This window comes from Pseudorasbora parva, chromosome 6 (genome assembly GCF_024679245.1).
Source record: "Pseudorasbora parva isolate DD20220531a chromosome 6, ASM2467924v1, whole genome shotgun sequence".
Taxonomy (NCBI): domain Eukaryota; kingdom Metazoa; phylum Chordata; class Actinopteri; order Cypriniformes; family Gobionidae; genus Pseudorasbora; species Pseudorasbora parva.
In genome coordinates this window covers 35783050-35809922 of record NC_090177.1, presented here as the reverse complement: position 1 = coordinate 35809922, position 26873 = coordinate 35783050, and the positions used below count along the sequence as shown (strand labels likewise).

Here is a 26873-nt window from a genome sequence, read left to right as displayed (position 1 = left end):
CACACAATCTGTTCATCGTTTATGTTCAAACCAGACTCGGACAACCATGGAGAGACTCAAGAAGAAGTAATGACATGTAGAATGAGACAGGACGTTTCTGAATGGATAGTTGATGAATTTATGTACCAGATGTGAAGTTAACTATATTTAAGTCATTGATTAGCATATTCTGTCATGATTAGGGCTGGGACAACGCGTCGACGTCATCGAAATACGCGCGTCGATTCGTCAGACTCAAAATAAAGATGGCGGCGCCGGAGAGTAGTAGCAACCATATATGTACATAATAAAGTATATTATGTAATTAAGTATATTATTTATTATGTATATCTATGGTAGCAACACGAGTGGCTCCTCAGACTTTCAGAAGTGCAAGGCTTGCGGGTTGGCCACAGTCTATGGGGTTGGCGCGCGGTGCGCACGGAGCATCACAGGCATGCGCGCACGCGTTTTGTTGTCACGGCTACATAAACAAATTTCTGCACACAGGAAGACAGATGTTTTGGTAATATTTGATGTATTTTAATCACAAAAACAAACGTTTGCATCAAGTGAAAGCATCGGACACATTGGCTACGTTACCTACATAATAAGCTGTTTTAAATTTAAAATGTTCAATGTCTAATCGCGCTGATGTGACCGAGGGTATCCATCCTCTAAGTGAGCAGTTTCATCCCAGGACTATTCCAGTTTTAAACGGAATATCGGCGCCCATAATGCACTCCACATGTAACTTTTTCACTGTCATGCCGCGGATGCGCTTGGTGTTTCTGTTGCGGATCAGCGACGGGGCTGCGTGGCGTTTTCTCTGCCTTTGCACACTAGAAGCGTGTCTGACGCGGCGCTGCTGCTGCTATTGATGCGGAGGGAAGCCCTATTCCTAATGTTAAACATAAATAGCCTACTGATACAGCAAAGAAAACGTCGGGAGTAGCCACATATCTATGGTATTGATGCCAAAATAGGCTACAGAATATTTCGTTCTGTATTGACAGTTGCAATATTTCAAAATCGATAATTGACGTTTTTTATTATTACAATTAGGCCTATATCTGCATTTATGTAAACCTACAGACTTTCAAACATGAAAATGTAATTTAATAATATGTATTCGTGTCAAAATGATATATAAACATCTTTTCCTATTCTATTTTGCCTGGAGACGCTCCCAACACGCGTGAAAAATAGGCGCTCTTCTATTTCCAGCATGCACGCGTTTTCCGCGCATCACAGGCAGTGTGCAAACTCCAACCTGTTAACATGGGAGCCGAAACAAAAATGGACACGCCACGCAGCCGAGACGCTCACGCTTGCAGTGTGTCCCCGGATTTGATTAACCAACTTGTTGATATTTAATCGATGGGCATAGCCTGTAGGCTGAGTTGCATACATAGAAAAATCGTATAATATGTTTCTTTGTTGTAGGTTAATACTTATTTATTTGTGTGTGTGTGTGTGTGTGTGTGCGTGTGTGTGTGTGTGTGTGTGTGTGTGTGTGTGTGTGTGTGTGTGTGTGTGTGTGTGTGTGTGTGTGTGTGTGTGTGTAGCCTACTTTATGTTTTCAAGGTTTTATTGAATGCATTGCTATTGTATAGTCTTACTTTGGAATTTTAAGAGCATTAAACATATATTGCAATGTTAAGGAATTCGTTTTTTCATTCAGATAATTAAATCAACATGTATAAATTGCTATTAGGCAATTAATGGGGAGATAATCGGTAATCGAATCGAAACCGAATCGGGCAGGAAAAAATAATCGTTAGATTAATCGATGCATCGAAAAATAATCGCTAGATTAATCGTTTAAAAAATAATCGCTAGATTAATCGTTTAAAAAATAATCGCTAGATTAATCGTTTAAAAAATAATCGTTTATCCCAGCCCTAGTCATGATAATCTATAAATCGCTCAAAGTGGGAACTGTTGTAAGATGCTCAGAGCCAGAGAATATCTGCTGCATGAAGAGAGAACAGGTGTAGTTTAGTTTAATTACAGTTATGACTTATGTTGTCATACTGTTTTATGACCTGCTATTGCGTTTGTGTTATGTACTGTACCGCAATACGTTTCAATAACTTTTTACTGTATCAAAGAAAAAATGCAATACAGTATGACAAAATGTCTAATTTAGTAGGAACACAGTGACCAACGTTGCTAAATCTGTGTGGGGATATATTTTGTCCTCATGAGAAATTACATGGATGTCTACTTAAATTACTGAATTTCATCTGTAAACATTTGCAGATCAACCAAAGGTTTATCGCTAGATGTCCTTCTGCTGCTGTTCTGGAGCCATGATGCTTCATTACCTTCTGGATCCAGTAGTCTCTCAATGCTGAGCTGATCTTTGGCGAATGTGAAAGCGTGGTCCAGCCTCTCTACTGGGGTTAGACGAACCACTTCCTCCCAGCTGAACCCATGAGGCCTGGAACAGAATTCACATCTGGGATTAGCACATGAACCTGAAGCCATTCACCGTCAATGAGAGCTGCCGATTTCTGACACGAGCAACAGCGCTCAATGTCGAGACTCTGCAAATGCCAGCAGGTTTAATACTCACATCTAAATATGAGGTAGTGGGAAGTGTTTGAAGGTCCACGTGGATCTTCAGTATGTTTGCAAACTTGAAACTTCCATAACTAAATATCCTCCTTGCCTAGCATGATGGTTATTAAATATTTGATAATCTGATAATGCTTTCAACTGCCAGTGAGGGTGTAGTACTAAGCAGTGTTAAACACAGTTTGTTTAAACCTATTAAGCAGATTTTCCCACAAAAACAGAGCAGAAAATGTGAAAAAAATAAGTCTGCGGGATCACATCTGGGCCGACCTGCTTGTTCTCAATCTCTTCATCCACAAACAAAAATTAATGAAGAATGTTAGTGAATAACAAGCATCCACATGTGCAGCATGTCCTCTGAGAATCAGAAGATCAGCTTCATGTCGTTTTCTAGCTTTGCACGTGATGTTACATTTGTGTTTTAAACAGAATTCAAAATAAAAGGCTCAGACACACCGATATATTTGTGTGTGTGTGTGTGTGTGTGTGTGTGTGTATGTGTGTGTGTGTGTGTGTGTGTGTGTGCGTGTGTCATGTCATCTGACATCTGACATGATCAACCCAAAGAGACAGAACAGCTTATAAACACAACTCTCTTGACCTCTGACCCAATCTACACGCTCCATAGCCTTTCCCTAGAGACAGCGCTGACAGCAGTCTAAACATGTGAGCACTGAGGGTGTGTGTGTGTGTGTGTCTGTGTGTGTGTGTGTGTGTGTTACCTGAAATGGTGTAAGATGGCGTTAAACGCCAGGCCGTCCGCCCAGCTGGTGGTGAAGTTGAGCACGTTGACATTGTTATAGTTACGGGTGCAGTTTCTCACCCAGCTCAGCAAAATCTTTTCACTGTTGGTCTGCTGGAGACTGGACATCACATCCTTCATGACATCCTTAACCTACACACACACACATTAGACTATATTAGTGAGGACATCTCATAAACATCTCACTGAATTTATAGATAAACAACATTGACCTAAAGTCATTGTTGTGTCATTTTGTCAACATTATCAGTGTTTGTCCTGACCTGCCAGTGCAGGATGATACTCCAGATGAGTCCTAGAGTAAGCTTATGATTCCCATCTACAATATCAGTCCCTCCAATATTCACCAGCTCCACCTGAAAGAAAAAAGATCATAAAAGAACTGTTCATACATCAGGATAAAAATAAATAAATAAATAATAGTGTAACAAAAAACAAACATAAAACATTAAACCAAATTTAAAATAAAAGATAGAAAAACAAAACTTCAACAAAATACAAACAAATAAAACAAGCAAAACAAAATAAAATAAAAAACAACAAATAATAAATAAAAAAAACAAGCAATAAAAAAAACTAAAAACATTAAACCAAATTTAAAACAAAAGATACAAAAACAAAACTTAAAATAAAATAAAATAAAAATTAAACTAAAAACAAATAAAACAAGCAAAGCAAAATAAAAACAAACAAACTTCAAAACATAAAGAACGCCAAAAAGTAAACCATGAAAAACAAAACAAGCTAAAAAAAAAGTAAAATACAAACTAAAACATAGTAATACTTTTTTAAAGCAAACTAAAACAACAAAACAAAAAAACAAATCACACAAAAAAACAGCTTACAAAGCTTGGTCTTCTTTCCGGTTTATTGCAAAAATATCAGTGCATGTTAATCCAGGAAAAGAAAGAAAAATTCTATACTACTGCAATAAGTTTTTATTTGTTAACATTACTTAACTACATTAATTAACTAACAATGGAAAACAATGATAACACTTTACAATAAGGTCTCAGTTGTTAACATTAGACAATGGATTAACTAACATCAACTAACCATGAGCAGTACATTTGTTATATATTATATTTATGTTATATATAATTAATGTAACATAATTCATAAATAAATATATATATATATATATATATATATATATATATATATATATATATATATATATATATATATATATATATATATATATATATATATATTTATTTATATTTAAAAAAAAATATATATATATATATATATATATATATATATATATATATATATATATATATATATATATATATATTTTTTTTTTTTTTTTATAATTGAATGAAAATGTATAAATTCTGTACGGGGACTTTATTGTAAAGCGTTACCAAAAATAATTTTTTCTAAATCTTACATCAAAATGCATGCAATACTTTCTCCACATCTGACACGACTAATATAACGAAAGATAAGGCAGTCCTGAGTCTGACCTACTGAACTCAAGAACTTACAAAAGTTAAATGTTGTTTCGCATACTGTCTTGAAAAGCTGCTGAGTGCTTTTGTATGAAATATATAAACTCAACCTGCTATTACTAGCCCTCATCTAAACTCCTAGAGCGTTTAGAGAGGATTACGTGTGTGAACAGAGCTAATCGCACTGGATTTACAGGTGTAGATTACCCAAACCTGCACTTACCACTCAATGATTGGACTTAAGCTGTCATGTTTGCTTAGAGAGTCAACCACAAACACAAGCCTCTATTACGTGTGAGAACGAACGGGGTGTGTAATAATCACACAAACTGTTCATTCAATAGCGACGTCATTATGTATGTGGCTGTATTTATGGGAGATTACTGGATGATCAGCAAACATCTGGACCCGGTGCGATCATGAAGCGCTGCTTAAACCTGCACTAGACAGAGAGCGATCCCGATGTGTGGGTTAAGAGATTAAAACAAAGGAATCCGTGTGAATGGACAGTGCTCAGCTAATGACAGGTTAATGAGAGGCAGTGTGTGTGTGTGTGTGTGTGTGTGTGTGTGTGTGTGTGTGTGTGTGTGTGTGTGTGTGTGTGTGTGTGTGTGTGTGTGTGTGTGTGTGTGTGTGTGTGTGTGTGTGTGTGTGTGTGTGTGTGTGTGTGTGTGTGTGTGTGTGTGTGTGTGTGTAGGATTCTTTGATGAATTGAAAGTTCAGAAGAACAACATTTATTTGGAATAGAAATCTTTTGTGACATTATAAATGTCCTTCATGAAAAAAATAATCATCTCACTGCCCCCAAATTTTTAAACGGTAGTTAATGTAAAAGTAGTTTGGGCTTCTAAAACTGACAAATGATTGTATGAGGTGAATTAAATAAGTGTAATGATAATATATTCTGTTCTGTTTTTTTAACGCCTGATTTTGAGAGCACCGGCAAACGCGCACGCACGCACGCACACACGTGCGTATATATAAATATTCAAATAAAATGTAAAAATGTAATTAAAATAAAATATAGCTTACTTTTTTATTTACTTATATTAATATTCATATATATATATATATATATATATATATATATATATATATATATATATATATATATATATATATATATATATATATATATAAAGAGTGATAAAATGCATCAAAAATAAATTGCAATCATAGAAAAAATTAAGTAAACATTAAATGCAATATTGATACAATATAAAAATTACAGCTATTATTGGAATATTTTAAATATTTCATATTTAAATTTAAATATGTAATAATAATATATTGTGCGTGTGTGTGTGATAGATATATAATATTATATACTCCTATTTTTGTATTAATTTTGTCAGTTTATTTGAATATTTTATATATAAATCTAAAAATAAATAAATATTAAAATAAACTGACATAAATAAACAGTAATAAAAGTAATAAAAATAAATAAATGGGAGTATATAATAATTATATTGCATATTTCATATATATTATAATGAAATACACACACATACAACTATTCCTGTTTATTTTGTATATTAATTTTAAAAATATTGGTATCATGGCAGCACTAAGGCTACCACAGACAATGATCTGGAAAATGACTGAATGTGAATGTGACGGAAAGAAACATCTTGTGTACATTGTTTATAGCATCTGTGTTTGTGTCTGTCTGACCTCAAGCCATCGAAGCATAAAGACAGAGGACATGTCAAAGCGTAGAGACCTTGCCATCAAAACGACACACTAATGTCCCTAAAAGACACACAAGAACTGTAAAGCATTTTAATTAGCCTGCCCTTGCAGTGCGTTCCTCAGGCGGCATCTGTCAGCTGATACGAGGCAAGACATAAAAATAATTTGCACCCGCAGCCGAAGCCCAGAGTGTCTCCCAGCAGCGAGGACACACAGAAAGGGAAGAGCAGAGACTCACGCTGTTCTGGTGCAGGACCTGCAGGACTCGGTTGACGTTGTTGAGGGAGTGAACTCTGGTGGAGCCGCGCTCTTTGGTCTGAGAGACAGAGAGACGGAGAGAGTTACTCCATACAGTCACGCTTACAGATGTACAGTACAAACAAATGCCAGAGCAGGATAGCACTGAGGAGGATACATTACAAGTCTGGGGCTGGTAAGAAATACATTAAACTTGAGATAGGAAAATCTAAAATGCATTCTGGTGACCAATAAAATGTATATATTAAAACAATGATAGATAATGTTTATAATTAACATTTATTATATTAATAATAGTTTACTTAAAACAATCAATATATTAAAAAGCTATCATCATTTTGACTGCAAATGACTCCCTAAATCAAGATTTAAAGAGACAGATTCAAATGATTCATGAAAGAATCAAACTCCACTACTGCTCAAGCTCAAAGCAGGAAAGTTTACCTTCATAAACACACACTCATTGAGTGAGATGTGAGATATGAAATCGAATGGAAACTTCATAAAGATACTGTAAATATTAGATTAATCCCCCAACCCTACTTAACAGCACTTTGTAAATACCATGACAAAAGAAAATAGAAAACACTCAGTTGCAGTGTCTGATACATTTCACCCTATCAAAGTAAGACCACCACAGCACTTCCTCTCACATTAGGGTGAAAATGAAACACAATGAAAATGTGTGTGAGCTTATAATCTGCGGGTTGCAAATGATGAAGACGACAGATAAAGAGGAAGCCTATAGCCTCTGTCCCCTCTCAGCTGTCACTCAAACTGTGTGTGTGTGTGTGTTTATGATGTTAAATTTTCCTAATTCAAAATTAGTGTTTGGTTGAGGCTAAGTATAAACGCATAGTTCAGAAACATAACACTCAACCGCCATTCAAACCCTCCCAACCATCAAACACACACACACACACACACACACACACACACACACACACACACACACACACACACACACACACACACACACACACCAGTGTGCTTCCAGTCAGTCCCTCCAGGAGATCGAGGAGTTTTCTGCCGTCTTTCAGGTCAGAGAACATGTCTTTGATGGGCGTCTTCCCCGTCTGAAACACATGACATTAAAGTAAGGTTAATACAAGTCATTTGTCAAGTTCTTTAACAAAAAACAAAACAAAAGCAGAACGTTGATGCCACTGGGAAATCAACCCAACTGCTTTCTCACAGTTGTATCACTGGGATATACAACACTTTAACATCTCAACAATAACATACACAGACATAACATATCCCACTTCTTCCGGAAGGTCCGGGAATCCCCCAGTAATGAGTTTTTGCAGGGCGGGATGCTTTTATGCCTGTCCTCCTTCATATGAAAATTTAAAGAGGGTGCTCTCATTATCATGAACTATTCGACAGAGCGATGTAATTATCCTGAGGCCAAACGCATCACTAAAACAACACTCAGGGCTCTGGACTGAGACCAAATGGTGGCATTGTGCGACCTTTTTTCCTGCTGGTGTGACAAAATTGTCACAGGTCAAACTGTTGAAAGCGACTGAATTCACCACAGCATTAATAACATCAGTGAGATCTAGTGAAGAGTGTGCCACAGGACTCTCTGTTATAATCCACAGATATCCGATCAGCACTGATGGGGAAACCATTGGTGAAAGTTCAGGGGGGGGTTCAGTCCACAAATCACCAACATTCACCATGGACTTAATTTAGTAACACCGCATGGTATTGTGGAAGAAATAGTCAAATGTTTTTTTTTTTTGTTTTTTTTTATGTTGTCATTATTCATCTCACCTTTAAAACGGCTTTCATGTGCGTCACTTTTTCCAGCATTTAAAACTAAATATCTAATTGTAATGTTTTTTTTTTCTATTTGTTTTTTTATGTGATGATTTGTAAAACTAAAAGTTTAAAAGGTTTAGGCCACTTTGTGTAGGCCACTTCATTTTTTTAAAACTGGTGATGAATTGAGAAATCAACTTTCCCTTGAGCTTTTGATATATAAAAGTTCATGGTAACATAAGAATATCCTGTAAGTTTCAGAGCTGAAAACTTCCTTATTAGTCAAAGAAAAGCTTTTATGGACACCAGGCTCAGCAAACGGTCCTGTTCTTCATCCTTACGTCATCTAGTGGCGAAACACACACCTCTACAGAATAATAAGCACATCTTTCAGTAGCCCGACCACCGACTCATCGGATCCCGGATCACGCTGACCAACAACAATGAACACGTCAAAGATGATAGCAAGATATTGTGGAAGAACAGTCGCTTCATAAGCTTCCTTCAGATCCTAATATCAGGAATGTGTGATACTTCATTTATTTTTAATGAAGTTCCAGCTCAAGTGAGGAAGACCGTATGTGTGTTCGCTTCATTTCACTGCGGAATCGCTTGAAAGCAAGTCTCAGGTCGAGCTGGATTTGCAGACATACTGAGATTTAAACACAATGTTGTGCTTCTATATTGGATCCGACAGAAATGGTGCAACAAACTTAAGTGAGTAAAACGTCTTTTTTATATGTAATAGTAGTCCCGGGACTATGTGTTTTCCAGACGGGATACTAAAACATAAGCCCGTCAGCAGGCCGGTGAATCTCTAATAATTAAATGATATTCCTTTAAAGAGGGTGCTCCAAGCATGCGTGCGTGCGTGCGTGCTCACGCATATATCAACCGATTGGGTATTTCCACCTCCAAGAAAGGAGAGCTCTCCATTATTTTACTTGTTTACCTAAATCTAAATGCAATTTTCCTTGCTTTACCCAATGCAAAAGCCATGTGTTGACTTTGAAACAGAGTACACTATACATTTGCAATTTCTAGAGTTTCGCGTCAATACATGTTTGTTTTAATGCACACAGTGCACTGTCCCTTTAATTCAGCGCGTTCAACACAGCAAAATAGACTCGGTGCAGAAACAATCGTGGCACTTCACACTGACGGACCTAAACTGCGTGCCGTGTGAAAACTGTAATCTGTTAACATGGATACGGCAAAAAACACGCACCGCAAACAGATTACGCTGTGTGTGAAACGGGCATCAGCAGGTGTCGCTTCAGATAGCCATGCTTGATGTATTGCCACTTTCACACGGCTCTCTCATGCTGCCACAGTAACGTTACCAACATACTGTTACAGTTTTGTCCACCACCTTTCTTCCGTCAGCAAATATTTCACTGGTAAGCCAAATGCTCTCATGCAATGTGAATAATGCAGGAAGCTTTTCAAGTTCTTCTGCTCCTCCGAAAGCCATTGTTGACTGATTATGCCTTCATGTCAACGACAGCTGCGTGTAGTTTCACTGAAACTCGGCATCGAGTTTAAAGGAACAAAATTACTTAAAGTAATATCGGCAAATGAAACAGTCTTTTACTCTGCGATCGCTAAACAATTAAGGTTAATCCGCAAGTAAAAAAAAAAAAAAACGCAATAAACCCGCGGGTCACGTGCATGCCGTGGGTGCAACGGATCACGGATCAACTGCGATCCGTTGCACCCCTAATCGTGGGTGGATGAGAAATAAATCATTGTGTTTGTTTGATGAAGACGTTTACGAGCCCTGTGGTCGAGAGAATCATTCTGGTTGCCGCTTTCAAATCAATCCATCCCTCATGTGAACTGACAGGGGAGCTGAAGGTCATTAAATATGCAAATCTTATCCAATCCTAGCCATGGGCGTTTACTTCCAAGTCTCCAGTGCGGCACTTCCATCAAAGCCCAGTGTTCAGGAGAGAGCCTCAAAACCAGTGTAGAAAATAGCCTAATACTTATTAGTTATGATGTTTTTGAATGTAAAAAACACACAAACGTCATTAGTTGACCTCAGACAACAGTATACTTTTTTTTTTTTTAAAGCCAGTTCATGTAAGTTCACCTGTAAAAAAAATACTATAACCCGTAGATTATTGTACAGTGTATTGTAGGAAAGGCTTTAGTATTGACTATATTCACAATCCACTGCAGAACAGTCTGTAAAGCAGAAGTTCGGCATGAGCGGGAATCTTCGCTCACCTTGGAGAACTGTGCGTTGATCCACTTCGTGAAGGTCTTTTTCTGTACGGCATCATGTTCATCTGAAAAGACAAGGAACGATGAGAGAAAGTTGGAAGGCATTTTACGGCACGTGGTAGGGTGGGCGATATGACCAAAATATTACTTCATGATATAAGATATTTTAATTTCACTATAACGATATAAGTCTTTATTTGATCAAAAAAACAGTAAAACAGTAATATTGTGAAATACTATGGTAATTTAAAACAACTGTTTTCTATTGTAATATACTGTAAAATGCAATTTATTCCTGTGATCAAAGCTGAATGTTCAGCATTATTACTCCAGTCTTCAGTGTCACATGATCCTTCACAAATCATTCTGATATGATGATCTGATGATCAAGAAACATTTATGATTATTATCAAATGTTGAGAAAAGTTGTGCTGCAGCAATACATTTCATTTTAAAGTATATTATAATTGAAACTCATTATTTGAAATTGTAATATTTCACAATATTACAGTTTTTTCTTTATTTTTGATCAAATAAATGCAGGCGTGATGAGCATAAGTGAAATAGTAGTTTCCAAACTTTTGACCGGCACTGTAACCATTTACATTTTTGCTATTGAAAATATAATAAGAAGCTAATTACAAACAATAGAGCAATATAACAAACATATGAACTAAACAAATTAGGTTTCTCAGGTACAATAGGGTAACTTAACATAACAGAAATACTAAATACTGACAGAAATAAATGCAACAACAAAAAATCCCCAAATGAAAGTTATTATAGCTGGCTGCAAAATTCGACATAAAGCCCTGCATATTTCTGTAGAATATTTTAAACAAAGTTCTTCACATCCTGTGCCCTTTCTATGTTTGTGTTTAAGTATAGATGCTTTTATAATGCTTTCATCTACAAATAAAAGTGCATTACAACCAACAATGCCTTGACGTTTTACACATCCATTCCACAGACTTCTGCAGATTTTCCAAAACTCTGTGGGGGGCCTTTAAACTAGTTACTCATTGATAACTGTTGAACTGCAAGACACCTTGAGGTGTAAGTCAAGTAAGGTCCCAATAAGATGCTTTCATGGAACTGTCAATCAAAGCTGACCCACGGCAGGAGGGGCGGAGTCTAAACGCAGGATCACTCCAAAACATTACAGCATTTATAATCTACACCGAGCCTGTGTGAGATCCTGTTACCAAGAGACAAGATTCCAACACACACACAAAGGAGGGTTCACAACAAAAATCACTGTGTAAACCAGCGTGAACTCTAGAGGGACCAAAGGTTAAGACCACGAGTCTGCCGGGTCACCTGATCTTTTGAGTGTGTGTGAGCGTGTGTGTGTGTGTGTGTGTGTGTGTGTGTGTGTGTGGCAGAAAGCTAGGAATGCACCGCAGGCAAGAGAGTAGATGTAAAGGAGAGTATACCACAACACACACACACACACACACACACACACACACACACACACACACACACACACACACACACACACACACCCACCTGCAGTGAGAAACACATCGCAAACACACAGGAAGAAACTGATCATCATCACTGTCAACACCAGACATCTTCACACACACACTGCACAAGCAATGGCTCTAAATGGTCAAAAACTTTTTTGAGGCAATTGTTTATCTTCTTTTTTTTATTTATTCATATTTTTTGTAAGAAAAAAAAATGTATATGTAGTAGAAAATAATGCCTAAGACCGTTAAGTACATTTAAATTCTGACATTTTCATGACAATTAAGCACATATGCCAAACAACTGTCAGTCATCAGTGTTGGGGAAAGTAACTTTGAAAAGTAATGCATTGCAGGTGTTCCTCCCTTAAAAAGTAACTTAGTTTTCTTTTTTTTTTAAAGATTGTTTTGCATTACTTTCTCTCACCTGGTCTGTGTTTGTTTTTGTTTTGTTATTAAATAACAAAAAAGCTCTATTTTTGAGCAAATGTAAGGCCCTTTCACACCAAAACTGAAATAATAAGCCTCAGGCTGAAAGAAATGCAAATCCACATCTGTACAGTAGAGGGCGCAGCTCAAACAAACCTTTCAGCTGTGCTGCCAATCATGATTACAGAAGAATAAGACGCAGAGGGAGAAATTAACACTTACTTCACCAATAAAACATTTTTTTTTAGTAATTACTTTTTTTTAAAGCTACACTGTGTGATATTTTCCCCCATCTAGCGGTGAAAAGGTATATGATGACCATCCAGTGAATATTAGTTTCTGTTCCTCTCAATTCTGATTTCGTTTTAACTCCTACGGTGACCGATTTAGTCCAAGATTAACATGGCAATCCCCCTCTTCACATTCAACACGGTGCCATCGAGTGTTAAAACGTGAAAGGTGAAGCTTGAATTTACGGGAATGTCCCTCATTGGCTAATGTACTTTCAAGATGGAGGAGCAACATGGCGACCGGCATTCGAACCCCTCACCCGTATGTATTTTCAATGGCATATTATAAACTTACCAGAATACTTTATTACATTAAATATGTAAATATACATTAATGAGCACATATATTTTTGAAATAACTAAGTGTTTTTAGCTAAGAATAAACTAAAAAAGTTACACAGTGTAGCTTTAAAGAGTGTGTTAGTAATAATAGCTTTAAGTACTCTTTTGCCTATATGGTTTAACTGAATCATCGAAGGCCAGCAAGTATATTGGTCAGTAAAGTGAGATTACATGCACATAAATATTTGTTTTATTTAACATATCACATAATATTTCCCTGATTTGTATTTATTCCGATACTGAATCTTTTATTTTGCAAGTGATATGAGTAAATGAATGCTCACATTTAGTCTAGAACTATGACCACCACTAGGGCTGTGCAATATTGAAAAAAATGCAATATGCAATACCTGGTTAAATAATGTGATATTTGCTATGTGATACAACATTGCTATTAGTGTGTAAAATCTATTTAAATTATAAAAAATGTATATATAAAAAAAAATGTGAATGATACCATGTGTGTTTCACATTTTTTATGGGAAAAGAAAGCATTGCTACAACTTCTGAAAGTGACCAGCTGTGATTTAGCAAATATATGCTAAAATTTGTGTGTGTATTGGGTAGTGCGAGTGTGTAACAAGATACGAAACAGAACTGAAGGGATCACACGCTTTCAGAGAGGCCGCTTGTGCACACCTTTTGGTGTGTGTGTGTGTGTGTGTGTGTGTGTGTGTGTGTGTGTGTGTGTGTGTGTGTGTGTGTGTGTGTGTGTGTGTGTGTGTGTGTGTGTGTGTGTGTGTGTGTGTGTGTGTGTGTGTGTGTATGTGTGTGTGTATGTGTGTGTGTATCAAACAGCACGAGACTGTCGTTTTACGCAAGTTATAACAACTCTTTTTAACATCAAGCAAGTCACTTAAGTACCAGTCGTGTGCCCAGTCTATATGCCGACCTAAAATGTACACTTTTCATAAAAGTTTAAGTAGCCTATTAAAATAATTCAGATATTGCGTGCCATTGCGATATGTACATTTTCTGTATTTTGATAATTTCGATATATTGCACAGCCTTAACCATCACGTTCACACACAAACCCTCTGCACTCACGATTTCTCTCATGAGGACAGGAGAGCTGTCAGTCAATAAATGGGGAAACAGTTGCGTTACTTATTTTAAAAACATATTTTGCTGTAAATTTAAAAGTAATGCGTTACTTTACCAGTTACTTGAACAAACTAATCTGATTACATAAGTTATTTGTAATGTGTTACTCCCAACATTCCCAACAATTATAAGGCATTCTATTACAATATAATACCAAATACCATAATGAAAAAAGACCACATTTGCATGAAAAAAAAAAAAATATATATATGAAGACTTCCGATGCAAAAGCCTCTAAACCCATCTGATGTTTTTCTTTAAAATAAGCATTTTTGTCAGGCTTCCATGTATAGGTTTCTACCTAATTACCAGTACTTCTGAATGGGCTGAGGCTGGGGTTTAGTGGGTTTGAAGTGAACGTATTTTATGAATGTATACAATATGCGGAGAGCATTCACTCAGTATAGTTATCTCATTTTTGACCGAAGTGCCTTTTAGAGGCTTTTGCATCTGAACTCTTCATATACTTTTAATTTTGGGCTGAAAAATGTAAACGTTTTTTAAAACAGTCTGAAACATGCAATGAACAACACACACGTCCTGCTCTATCACACACAAGCAAACACTTGCCTTTTATCTAAACCCTGACATTCCTCGAGTGACTCAAACACCGTGTGCCTGCGTTATGTGACTGTCCATCAAACTGTGTTGTTCATCGCTGCCTGACTGACGGAAGGGCATGTGTGCTATGCCAGGTGAGACAGAACTGAATAACTTCTCACTCAGAGACACGCTGAGGCCAAAGTTCACAAAACCCATCACAAAACTGTCATTACAAGACATATTATCTCTATGATTGGGAACAGGGCACAGTTTAACCGCACGTTCAATGGGCAAACAATTCCAATATACTTACACAGGAGGAAAGATCTCGGCCATATTTAGAGACCGAAATATTTTAGCATTCATACTTATTTTAAAAAAAAACGTGTGTGCTCATTTAGACAGCTAGATGGCTAAATGCACGCCTGTTGAAGTGCTTATATGAGATATTTTGACACGGGACATTCCATAATGCATAAAATTCCCATAATTGAGGCAGTGGTTGCACCTCCACTGTGAACTCCTGCCCGAGCTTGTCTGCATGAAGGCAGAGGGAGAATAGTTTAAGAAAAACACTCATTTACAAAAAGCAATTCAACAACAGAGTCATGCCATAAACAGTGTGGGTTTAAAAGTACAAGTTTGATGTGCCACTCCATGTAGACCAACAATAACACTCATGAATTCATCTCCAGTCCACCCAGAACATTTACTGAAAGTAAACTGCAAAAATGACTCAGAAGAAATTATCTTAGTCATGACATCCCTACATAAATTGGCTAATTGGCATACGAACGCCCACATTTACATGAACTTGACCCGCTCTTATGAACAATATAACAAGGTTAGCCAATCACAAATTAGGTCATTTGTATATAAAAAATCTTATTCAAGGGCACAGTAGCCAAAAGCCTATAATTCAGAGGTGATAAATGCTCATAAAAAAACTAATATACTGTTCTTATAAAACTAATAAACTTATATACCGAATAGCATTATAATGGGAAGAAATATTGCTGTAAAGCATACAGTCCCTTTTTTTAAAGGCAAACATACCTAGTTAAAATTTTGCAAAAGGTCACTGAGAGACTATGACCTTTCAAGAGGTTACGCCTGCACACCTGAAGGAAAAACTATGGAAAACACGCTTTGTTCATCTTAGATCTGCATTTGACTTTAGCAGCTAAATCTAACTGGCTACAACATCTCAAATGTTACGTTTTGAAAACCCGCAGTCATTCACACAACAATCACAAAAAAACAGCACTGTACTAAATATCTGATTTACACCTACCTCTGAGTTTCATACTGTGTGTAGCCATTGATTCATAAAACAACAGATGATGGAGAAAAGCAAAAGATGGTCCTGTCCTACTAAATATTCCCCTCTCCTCTACACTCACTTATAGTAAAGAGTGACAGAAAACACACAAAGAGAGAGAAGGGGGGGGGCACGCATGTTGTGCTCCACTGGTAGAACACACACACGTCTCTGTGGAACGCCATCCCAGCATGCATAAGAGCAAGAGCATGACCGACTCTGTGGGTCACCCTGACAACCATATGCCAGGTCACTGTGACGACCAAAGGAATGTGATGGAATGGAATTTTGGAATCATAAACTTTCTTTGAAGGACTTTTTTGGAACACTCCCCCAGACTGCCATTGGCCAGAACAACAGAGAGCCCTGCCTCAAACACACAGCATTGGTTGATACAATGTTGCTTTGCCAAGCTTGTTTTGATTGCTTTGTACACACACACACTTACATATACATATACATATACATATACATATACATATACATAAATCAGGAAAAATGGGCAAGCATAAAGATTTGAGTTTTGACAAGGGCCACATTGTGATGTCTAGATGTCAGCTAGAACTGCAGCTCTTGTGGGCTGTTCCCGGTCTGCAGTGGTCAGTATCGATCGAAAGTGCTCCAAGGAAGGAACAGTGGAGAACCGGCGACAGGGTCATGGGTGGCCAAGGCTCATTGATGCAAAAGATGCTTTTGCATCAATGAGCCTTGATGCTGGTTAATGCTGGTAATTATAGAACGCTGGTTCTGATAGAAAGGTGTCAGAACACACAGTGCATCACAGTTTGTTGAGTTTGGGGCTGCATAGCCACATAACAGGCAGGGTGACATTGTACTCTTAATGAGTCTTTTTTCCTTCTGGAGCGTCAGTGAATGTTTGAACCTTTTTTTTTAAATTGTGTTTTTAGTCCCTCAGTCGTCCACAGTTTGAAAAGATGGATCTCAAAATCATACAGTCAATGCTGGAATGGGTTCAAATATGCAAATATGCTGAATAAAAAAGGACCTGGATGATTTTTCTAAAGAACGTTGGTCAGTTTAACTGCTCAGGACTAGGGCTGGGCAAAAAAAATCGCTAATCGTTTTTTAAAATCTGGTCGATTCAGAATCGATTCTCAAAGGCCACAAATCGATTTTTTTCCATATTTATTTCCGCTAACATTGAACATAAGATTAACGTAAATATAATTTAAAGTCTTTTCCACTAAATGTCACCCATTTGCATTGTGTGATCTTACAAAGGAGCAAGAGGCGCACATCATTTATTCATTCTGTGTTTAAATGGAGGCTTCCAGTGCGTTGTCGCCTTTTATAATGCTGAGGTGAAATGCTGAAGTAATACTTAAAATCTGCAGAACCATTTGATGTGACAACACACACACACAGCTAAGCAAACACGCGAATGCTTGCCTTGCATTAGAATCAAACTTGAGCAGTCACTTAAGCACATACATTAGCCATTATCGACATATTGAAATTATAGTCCATATACAGTGCAGGATCAATAATTCAAACCCTAATAGCTTATAAACAGATTTCCACAAATAATAGTTAGTCCACAGTCAACTTAAGTCAGTTAAGGTATTGTTGTCCATTACCACGGCAACTACTCGTGTCCAGGAATTAACCATTCCATTGACTGTAAAATTTAATGAACGCGTTTCTCATGTATGAAAAGTAAATGCACACATGACGAGCAGCAAAAAAATCATCCAATATCCTGTTTATTTTTTGGAATAAATATATCAAACATCCATAAAATAGTTCTCAGATATTTTTTTTTTTAGAATAAAGTTGCATCAAAATTGTATTTAACAATTGTATGTATTTGAAATATAGAGATGCATTCTGTTTTAATGTACTCAGGTGTACCTAAAATAAAAAGTTTAATATACAGGTTTGTGGCTCTTCATTTCTTTTTAATTACCCGTTTATGTTTACTGTTCTTTTTTATAAATACCTATAGTATTTGTATTAAATCTATATTCATTTGAGTTGAACCGGGAATCCAAAATTGAATCGAAATCGAAAATCGAATCGAGAATAGAAATCGAATCGATTTGAGGGCTTGTGAATCGAAATCGAATCGAATTGGAACATCTGAATCGATACCTAGCCCTACTCAGGACAAACAAGAGACTGAAGAACAACCATCAGAAAACACACAGCCGTGGATCATCAAGGTAACGACACACAGACATGAACTATGAAACAGAAACAAGACAAAGACCCATCCAACTGTCATCACAGACACACACCTACTGCTACAGCACAGAGACTGACGTGTCTACAGTCTCCAAATGTGTGTGTACAAACTTAAAAGTCAAACTGAAGCTGAAACATAAAATCAGAAAAGTGCAAAAGCGTTTTGTGAATCAGGAAGTAAAAGAGTGCGCGCTTACCTAACAGAGGAAAAGAAAACTTCTTCCTGTTCTTTCTAAAAAAGCTGCGCTTTCTCCAGGGCAACCACTTGCTCATGTTCATAAGGTCCGCTCCATAAAGAAGGAGAATGAGAGGATGGGGAGATATACAGAGTAAAAAAAACAACCTAAAGGAACTTCAAGTGATGTCTGAGGAGAGTGATGCTGCTGCTGCAATGCATTCTGGGAGTAAACAGAGAGAACCTGCGGTGAGTTCCTCTCAAACGGGTGCCTGTCAATCAAATGCAATTCACATCCTGTCAGTGACGCACCAGACATCTGACAGAAACATGCACAATAAAACACTCAGTAAAGACAGTAAACACAAACACAGGCCACTAGATGCTACCAGTCTAAAAATAACATCAACTTCCTCTTTTCTTTTTTAAATACACATGACTAAAACGTTTCTTACTCTTACACACAGACCAGTTCCTAAAGATGAAGTCACGAGAGACTGCAGCTGTGTCTCCTAGCGCTCTGCCTACCAAGACATTGAGCAAGAAAAAAAAAAGCATCTCAGAACTTTGCATGCTCAGATTTTAGTGATTTGTATTGGCAAAAGCCTACCCAGCTACAAACCACAAAACCTTGCATATTTTGGGGGCATATTTTATATTTTAAAACCACAGATGCAGGACATCCCACTATATTTCTCTATATGTGATTATATTTTATAATTAGGCTATTACATGGATAGGGTTGCCACCTTCAATACAAAAAAATAAGGGACGCCTGCCGCAGCGGTGGCCACACCCCTTGGGGCCACGATGACCACAGTCCCGATGGTGTGCCACTGCAGTGGTCGTATATCATAACTTAAAACATGTTTTCATAATTTGTATATACATTAAGATTGATACCAATGGACATTATAATAGGATATCTGCTATTGAAATCAGTGTGAACAGATGCACTCAGTATAATACACAGCTATGACAATGACTCCAGTAATTTTATAGTGTTGTGAACAAAGATTTGGACTACAATATTTGTCATTGTTTGCAGTAACACCATCCAAACAGTGAAACCACACCTAAATAACTGTAAATGATATAATATCTCATTTCTTATTTTAATAAAACACTTAACAACATTTTTATTTTTGGTAAGTTAAGTAAATATATTTATGTATTATTCCGTTTTTATAGTCTATTGTTAATTCTATAGTATTGGATGATGCAATTATTTAAATTTGTTAAGCATAACAAATAGTTGTTTATTTTATTCCTAAAAGGTCCTATTTTGATTAAATATGTATCAAATATATATATATATATCTTATCTCTTATTAAAGTAATGCTTGTGTCTGACTCTACAACTTAACCTTAATAAACAAATCATACCATAACATCATTAATGTAGCCTACATTATTAACATTATTTCTTAATAGGCAGCATATGAAATCTAATGTTATCAATCCAAAAATTATTTTGACATAGGGTATTTGGACCTGCCTCCGCCATCGTTTCAAATGGATTCTGCCCATATAGAAAAGAACCGGCGAGGCGGGGTCTCCTCCTCTTCTGACTCTGATTAGCTGTGATTCACGGCCCGTGAACCTGAAACAAACCAATCAAACAAACCAACGACAGCAGCGACCCAATTAGGGGCAGAATAGGACGTGTCTTCACACAATGCGGTTGGACCTATGTAAAATACGGGACAAATCGCGTACCATATTGCTTTGATTCGGGATGCGTCATTTTTCCTGAAAATACGGGACGATTCCGTATTTCACAGGACGGGTGGCAACCCTATACATGGATAAAAGATTTAAATCCTCTGCATTTTTAACAGAAAAACAGCCCTCCCCTTAAAAGTCGCCTGACTAAAAAGTGTCAGGCACAAAAATAGCAAGCTAGTGACCTCAAAATCTTGCACGGTAGTATATTAGCTAGTCATCTGACTAGAAAGTGGCATAGACACAAACCTAACAAGCTAGTAACCTCAAAATCTTACAAGCTAACATATTAGCTAGTCGCCTGAGTGTCATAGGCACAAAACTAGCAAGCTATAGGCCTAGCTTCAAAATCTTGCACGCTAGTATATAATCGAGTCGCCTGGCTAAAATGTCATAGGAACAAACCTAACAAGCTAGTAACCTCAAAACATGTACGCTAAAAAGGTTGAAGAGCATTTTAAAATTAGAGCACTACTTTGGGCTTCCCAGGATCAAAAATAAATGTAGGTAGACCACATTTCCCACTCATTTCTTGAATCCCAGAGCACCATCTGCTGTGTTCCTATCGGACACGAATGACTCATTACAGTTTGGGCTGGGCAGAGTAAATATCCGAGTCACTGCATGGGATCTGAAAACACATGGCCTATAGATTCATTTGTTGATTCTGCTTTCCTCTGAGGTGTTACGAAGGTCGGGATGTTCTACGTACAACTAAACAAACACACACACAGATAGAAGAGGAACAGGGAGAACTACGGGAAGGTTTGTTCTCTTTTCATTTTCACTTTCAAGTTTGTGAATGACTTGAAGTTGGGTTACATGACGTCAGAAAATGCGTGCACTCAGAAACCATATATCAGATGTTTGGACTGATAGGGCCTTAAAATGCATGCAGATAATTAACTTTCACGATGAGGAAAAACTGCAATGTCACATGAACGTCACCACGATAGAGATGATAGCCGAAAATTAAAACAATGGTTTGGTTTTGGTTGAGTATCTGATGCAGGAGCTATTAAGGGTCCACCTTCTTCTAGAAAGGGGGCAGGGAGAAGCAGCTCATTAGCATTTAAAGAAGCATGCAGAAAACAGCATGTTTTTCGTACCACTCAAAAACAGGCATTTGCAACATGCTATAATAAATTATCTGTGGGGTGTTTTCAGCTAAAACTTCATAGACACATTCTAGGGACACAATTACATCTTGTGTAAAAGGGGGAATTATAGGTCCCTTTTTTAAAGGTCTCATGGCATGAAATGTTTATTTTATGAGGTTTTTCAACATTAATATGAGTTCCCCTAGCCTGAATGTTGTCCCCAAGTGGCTATAAATTTTGATCGGTGTAAAACGAGTTCAGGCTGTCTTTCTCTGCCTTTAAGAAAATGAGAGCCCAGACGAGCTGATCTTGAATTCTCCTGTTATGACGTTATACCAGGAAAGGTTTCCTCCCCTTCCTCTGCTCTGCCCGACCAGAGAATAAGTAGAGAATGGGTTCAGTTTATCAGTCGCGATGTCAGCTCAGGCTTTACCATATGAACTCGACAGCACCGCCACAAACAGTGAGTAACAGTGTTCATTAATGGCTGATCTGGGATCAGTGAGTTCTGATGTGTAGCTAATCATTCAAGTTCACACAGACTTTCTTTCTAAATCGTTTAATACTGTCAGTCTCTCCGCTGGCCGTCTTAATGCATCAGTGAATTAAGTGAATCAAGCCGGTGACTAAAAACATCAACTTCACGTCATTTCTGTTAGCAGCATGACACAAATCTGTTATTTAAATGATTAAACTACGGAGAACGATCAAAGAACACTGTTTCTAATGTTCGGATCGGTCAATCACGCGTTTATCTGCGGTGCACACTCGTCCAAACTGCCGTTTGAATGCCGCCGCTCATTATGCTCAACAGAAGCTCTTACTGTATCATGTCGATGTCTTGTTTGTTGTTCGCTGTGGTGAAAGCATTTTGTGAGAGAAATAACGTTGCAAAGTTCACTCATGTTTATTTAGAGCTCTCAGATACAAACAAAATAAACTCGCCTTGCGCTCTCAAAAAACTCGATACAATAACACTTCCTCAGTAATCTTTCCCCAGCTCCGTCTCTCTCTCGACTGGCAGTGCTGCTGCTGCAGCTGCTCCTGCTTGCTAAACCACGCCCCCTCCGCACGTAATCTCATTTCAAATGCAAAGATGTCAGCCAATCACAACAGTGGGTGTTTTCACTGCTGTCTCACAGCAGACACGCCTCTTGAAACAGAGCATTCAAGCCAGAGGGCTAATATCAGTATAGAAAAAATGCCTTTTATTTGTAAATTATGAAATTTTTTGATGTAAAACCCATGCTAACAATATAAGTACACCCCAGGAAACATAAAATATTAAAACAATCCATGCCATGGGACCTATAATGGGTTATTTGATCCCAAAATGAAAATGTGCCTTTCAACCTCATGTCACCTTGGACAAAAAAATGGAGAGAATACAAATAAATAAATTTGTGTTTCAATCCATGAAAGTCTACACAACTGAAACCATTCTTTCTTGATGTGCAAGAATCATTAAGGTTTATTCTTGGATATGTTTGCGAGAACATTTCTTGTGCTCTGTGTGTGTTCATCAATGGTTTCTTGTGAACAAAAGGCTAATTTAACTGTTCATCCTTTAAAACAATTGTGTCTCTTCAGACTTCCAAGGCCACCTCCCAACATTCAGCTCTGTATGCGCTCACCAAAGTCAAATATCGCCTTGCTTTTGTAGAAAATACCTCTTAGCAAACGTTTTGCCATAATTATGTTGATTGTTGTAAGAATTTAAATTTTCGGTGAAAAGCCAACTCTTACAATAACTCTGTCTGTGGGTGGGAATACAAAAATTCAGAAGAATAATCAGTAGTTTTCATGAAAGTCATGAGCTGTAAGAAGTCATTTTGCTGACAAAAAAAAAAAAACTAGGTAAAACTGAAGACAAGCAAACGTTGTTAATACTACCGACACTGTTATTTTGACAGTTTTGTGTTAAGATCTCCGAGATAGACTTAAACACAGCAGCAGGGTTACAGTGAAGAAAAAGAGATGTGGTGTGTTTCCGCTGGACCGAGCTGTGGAACAGGGCGTGGAGTGGTGCATGCTGGGAACATGGGGTGTCGCTTTACCCTCATGACACACACACTACGCCCTCTTTGTCCCTCCATTCTAAGAGCATGAGAGACGAAAACATGTGTAGTGACAAAGTCCAGGCCTTTTTAGGTGATCATTCACCGCTGACGTCTAACACTCATAAGTATATTGATACTGAATCGGGACAATTAACTGCACTTAATAAGTACCACCATTTCCATTTTATATTTTGCAGTTGATTTGCTGTTTTGCTTTTGTTTTCTAATTTGTGAATTGCATTCGCATTTCAGGAAAGGGACACTTCCCCTCCATCATAGCGCTCCAAACTCATGCACGTTTGTGCATATTCAAACAAGAGTCATACAGGTTTAAAACATTAAACTGAGAACTGCTCTTTCAACTAACTTAGATGATACATTTAATTATTTAAAATATTAAAATATATAATATTAGTTGTACATTTATGCTAATGTTATAATAGTTCATACTTTTTCATAAAATATGCATGTCCTCATAGCATAAAGGGCGTGGCCTGAAACCTGAACAGCACACTACAATATAAAGACTTAGGGTCTTCAAACCAGTACACACACACACTCACAAACACAGTCATGTACATTCACACACACACAGTCAGTCACACATACACACAGTATACATAACAAATGAGTGTGTGTGTGTGTGTGTGTGTGTGTGTGTGTGTGTGTGTGTGTGTGTGTGTGTGTGTGTGTGTGTGTGTGTGTGTGTGTTAGTTTTACAAATGTGTATAATGAAATGGGTATTACAGGAGAGGGTGACTTATGAGGACATTACCCATGTCCCCATTTTTCTAAATGCTTATAAAATCACACAGGATGATTTTTTTTGCAGTGTATAGGGGGAGAGAAAATAAGGTTTGTACAGTAAAACCAGTACACCTTAATACGCCTATGGAAAGTCCCCACATTTCACAAAAACACATGTGTGTGAGTGAGTGTCTATGTGTGTGTCATTGAGGAGTGTGTGAGCTGAGTATGTGTGTTGATGAAACGCCATTGGAAAACCGCAGTGAATTATTTCACAACCTGTTGCCATTCAGTGGATGTGAAATCTCTCTCTCTCTCTCTCTCTAGCTCTCTCTCTCTCTCTCTCTCTCACACACCAAACACACACACACACACACACACACACACACACACACACACACACCACTGTATTTACTTTACTTTACTATTATACAAAAGACAATATCCCAAAAGTAGTTTTTGTCAGGTTTAGCTCACTTATGGGTACAAATTTGTCCCAAAATATGGTTGAGTAGGTCCACAGACACACATACATACACACACACACACACACACACACACACAATCTCTCCATAATGACAGCTCTGAATATAGACTTTCCCTTTCTCAGCTCACCACACCCTCCTCAGATATTCACACACACGGGTGGTGACATCAGTCACCACGAGAGAATGCAGGAACATTTTATTTCTCTCTATTTCTGCTGTCCTTTCTTTCTTGTCTCTTCACTGCTTGCACTCGTACTTTAACAAGTCAAACATCATAATTACAACTGCTCATACTTATCGGTAGTGATTTGATCAAACCCTAAACCCCAAGTACTCAGCCTCAAGGCCAAGACGAATGTGAATGACGAAGTGTTTAAACCTCTTTTCCAGCACTCAACCATTATAGGCATAAACACACACTTTCAGGCAACCAGATGCAATAAATGTTTATAGAAAAGCAATGAAGTAGGCTACTTAAGGTGTGCTGTATTGTGAAGAAAGCCAAGGCTGACCAAGCATCATCATCAAGAACCAGAACTATCCAATTCCATTTTGTAATAATGAATCAATTTAAAGGGGTACTTCAGCGCTGGGAAGATGAATCTGTATTTAAACTGGGTCATCAATGCAGTAGAAATGTGAAATTATTTTTGAATTTGGTGCCTTCTAGACTGAGAAAAGACAAAAAATGTATTTTTCTCTCATGGGGATGAAAGACTGCAATTCCCAGAATGCTTCGCTGCCCCGTGAGGCCATTCCCAACGCTACCAACTTGATTACTGTGACTGAGTTGGAGAAGACACTACAATTAAAAACTAAACGTGTCTGTTCAATATAATGAGTCACCGCGCGAGTATCACAGCACTGAGCACTAACTGCACGAGTGATGAGAGCTGAGGTAATCGCGACTTCATTCGCGGCATACATTCACAACGCGAGTTCAGTCTGGTGCTTTTCAGTTCATGCCTTTGCAAGCTTAACTTTCATAGAAATGAATTTGAGAAGTTAAAAGACTTACATTGCTCACCATAGCTCCGTTCAAATGATCCTGTCTGCAAGCTGAGCTCTCCCTGCAAGCTGAGTGTGATCTCCCATCCCCCATAAGCAGATTCAAAACATGAGGAAATGGCTCCCTCTGCTGGCTGTAGTCTTTAGCCTCTGGGCAAACATTCCTCCTATGATGCAAAAATCGTCATTTTGCATCAAAGGAGGAATTGTTCCAGAAATAAAATGCATAAATCTCTCGTCTCAGGGAGATATGAGGGGGGAAAGCACAATAATTTGAATATTCTCCAGGGTTTCTACTGATACAAAGCCATATGCTAATCGCTGAAGTAACCCTTTAAGCCTGAATCACACGCAGAGAATATTAGTGAAGAAGATCGAGCAGAACCTGTGCAAGAACAGCTGATACAGGACATTTCAGAATATTATGTTTTTTTTATTTTGTAGTTGTCTTATACTTTTAGATACGGGGTTATTGTTAAATACTTGCCACAGTACTCAATATAATATTGAACCGTTTGGTATGGCACTCAGGGTTTAATACGCGCTAGTGAATTGCATTTTTCGGTTTTGCATTTAATTAATTATTTCAATTTATATTGTATATGAGATGTGACCAGGTCTTCAATTGATAGCAGCACAGCCTAGTCCTTAAAGGGACAGTTCACCTCAAAAATGATGTTAATAAAAACAAAACAAAAAACCTTTAATACAGTAGCTTTTAATCAATGTTGTATATTGAAGACTTTGTAGTTTCAATTTTAGCCTTCATTTATTCATTCAATTTCATACTTAAATGCTACTGTACATCTCTGAGCTGCCACTGTAAATCTTTATATATATATTTATTTTAGATTATACAATACACTGTGTACAAGGGTTTTTTTAAGTAAAGTTTTAAGTTTAAGTAAGGGTTTTCAAGACTTTTAAGTAAAATTAAAAAAAGAGTATTGCAATAAAAACATTTTCTCCTTAACCTTTTTCTTTTCCTGTCGCCTAAGAATAGAATAGCAAAAAAACTGAACCAAACCGAAAACCGTGGTTAAAACCCGAGGTACGTATTGAACCGAGCACTGTATTGTTGCATCCCTGTTGTCCATCATGTCAGTACATCATAAATAGAACGAGGC

The 26873-nt window shown here is 37.5% G+C and overlaps 1 protein-coding gene across 5 annotated transcripts in view; it reads right to left on the bottom strand.

Annotated features, from left to right (window-relative positions):
* LOC137078947 (utrophin-like) overlaps nucleotides 1-26873 on the bottom strand; it is a 303830-nt gene that overhangs the window by 248868 nt on the left and 28089 nt on the right. For 3 of the 5 annotated variants that reach the window (XM_067446798.1, XM_067446802.1, XM_067446800.1), the window contains exons 3-8: nucleotides 10738-10799; nucleotides 7719-7811; nucleotides 6716-6793; nucleotides 3589-3681; nucleotides 3285-3457; nucleotides 2310-2425 (exon numbers count right to left, since the gene is read on the bottom strand). In XM_067446798.1, the coding sequence (XP_067302899.1) occupies nucleotides 2310-2425; nucleotides 3285-3457; nucleotides 3589-3681; nucleotides 6716-6793; nucleotides 7719-7811; nucleotides 10738-10799 (615 nt within the window). Of the gene's footprint in view, nucleotides 1-2309; nucleotides 2426-3284; nucleotides 3458-3588; nucleotides 3682-6715; nucleotides 6794-7718; nucleotides 7812-10737; nucleotides 10800-16211; nucleotides 16320-18640; nucleotides 18826-26873 lie in introns of those variants that run through there. The other 2 variants (XM_067446799.1, XM_067446801.1) reach the window with 2 other exon arrangements.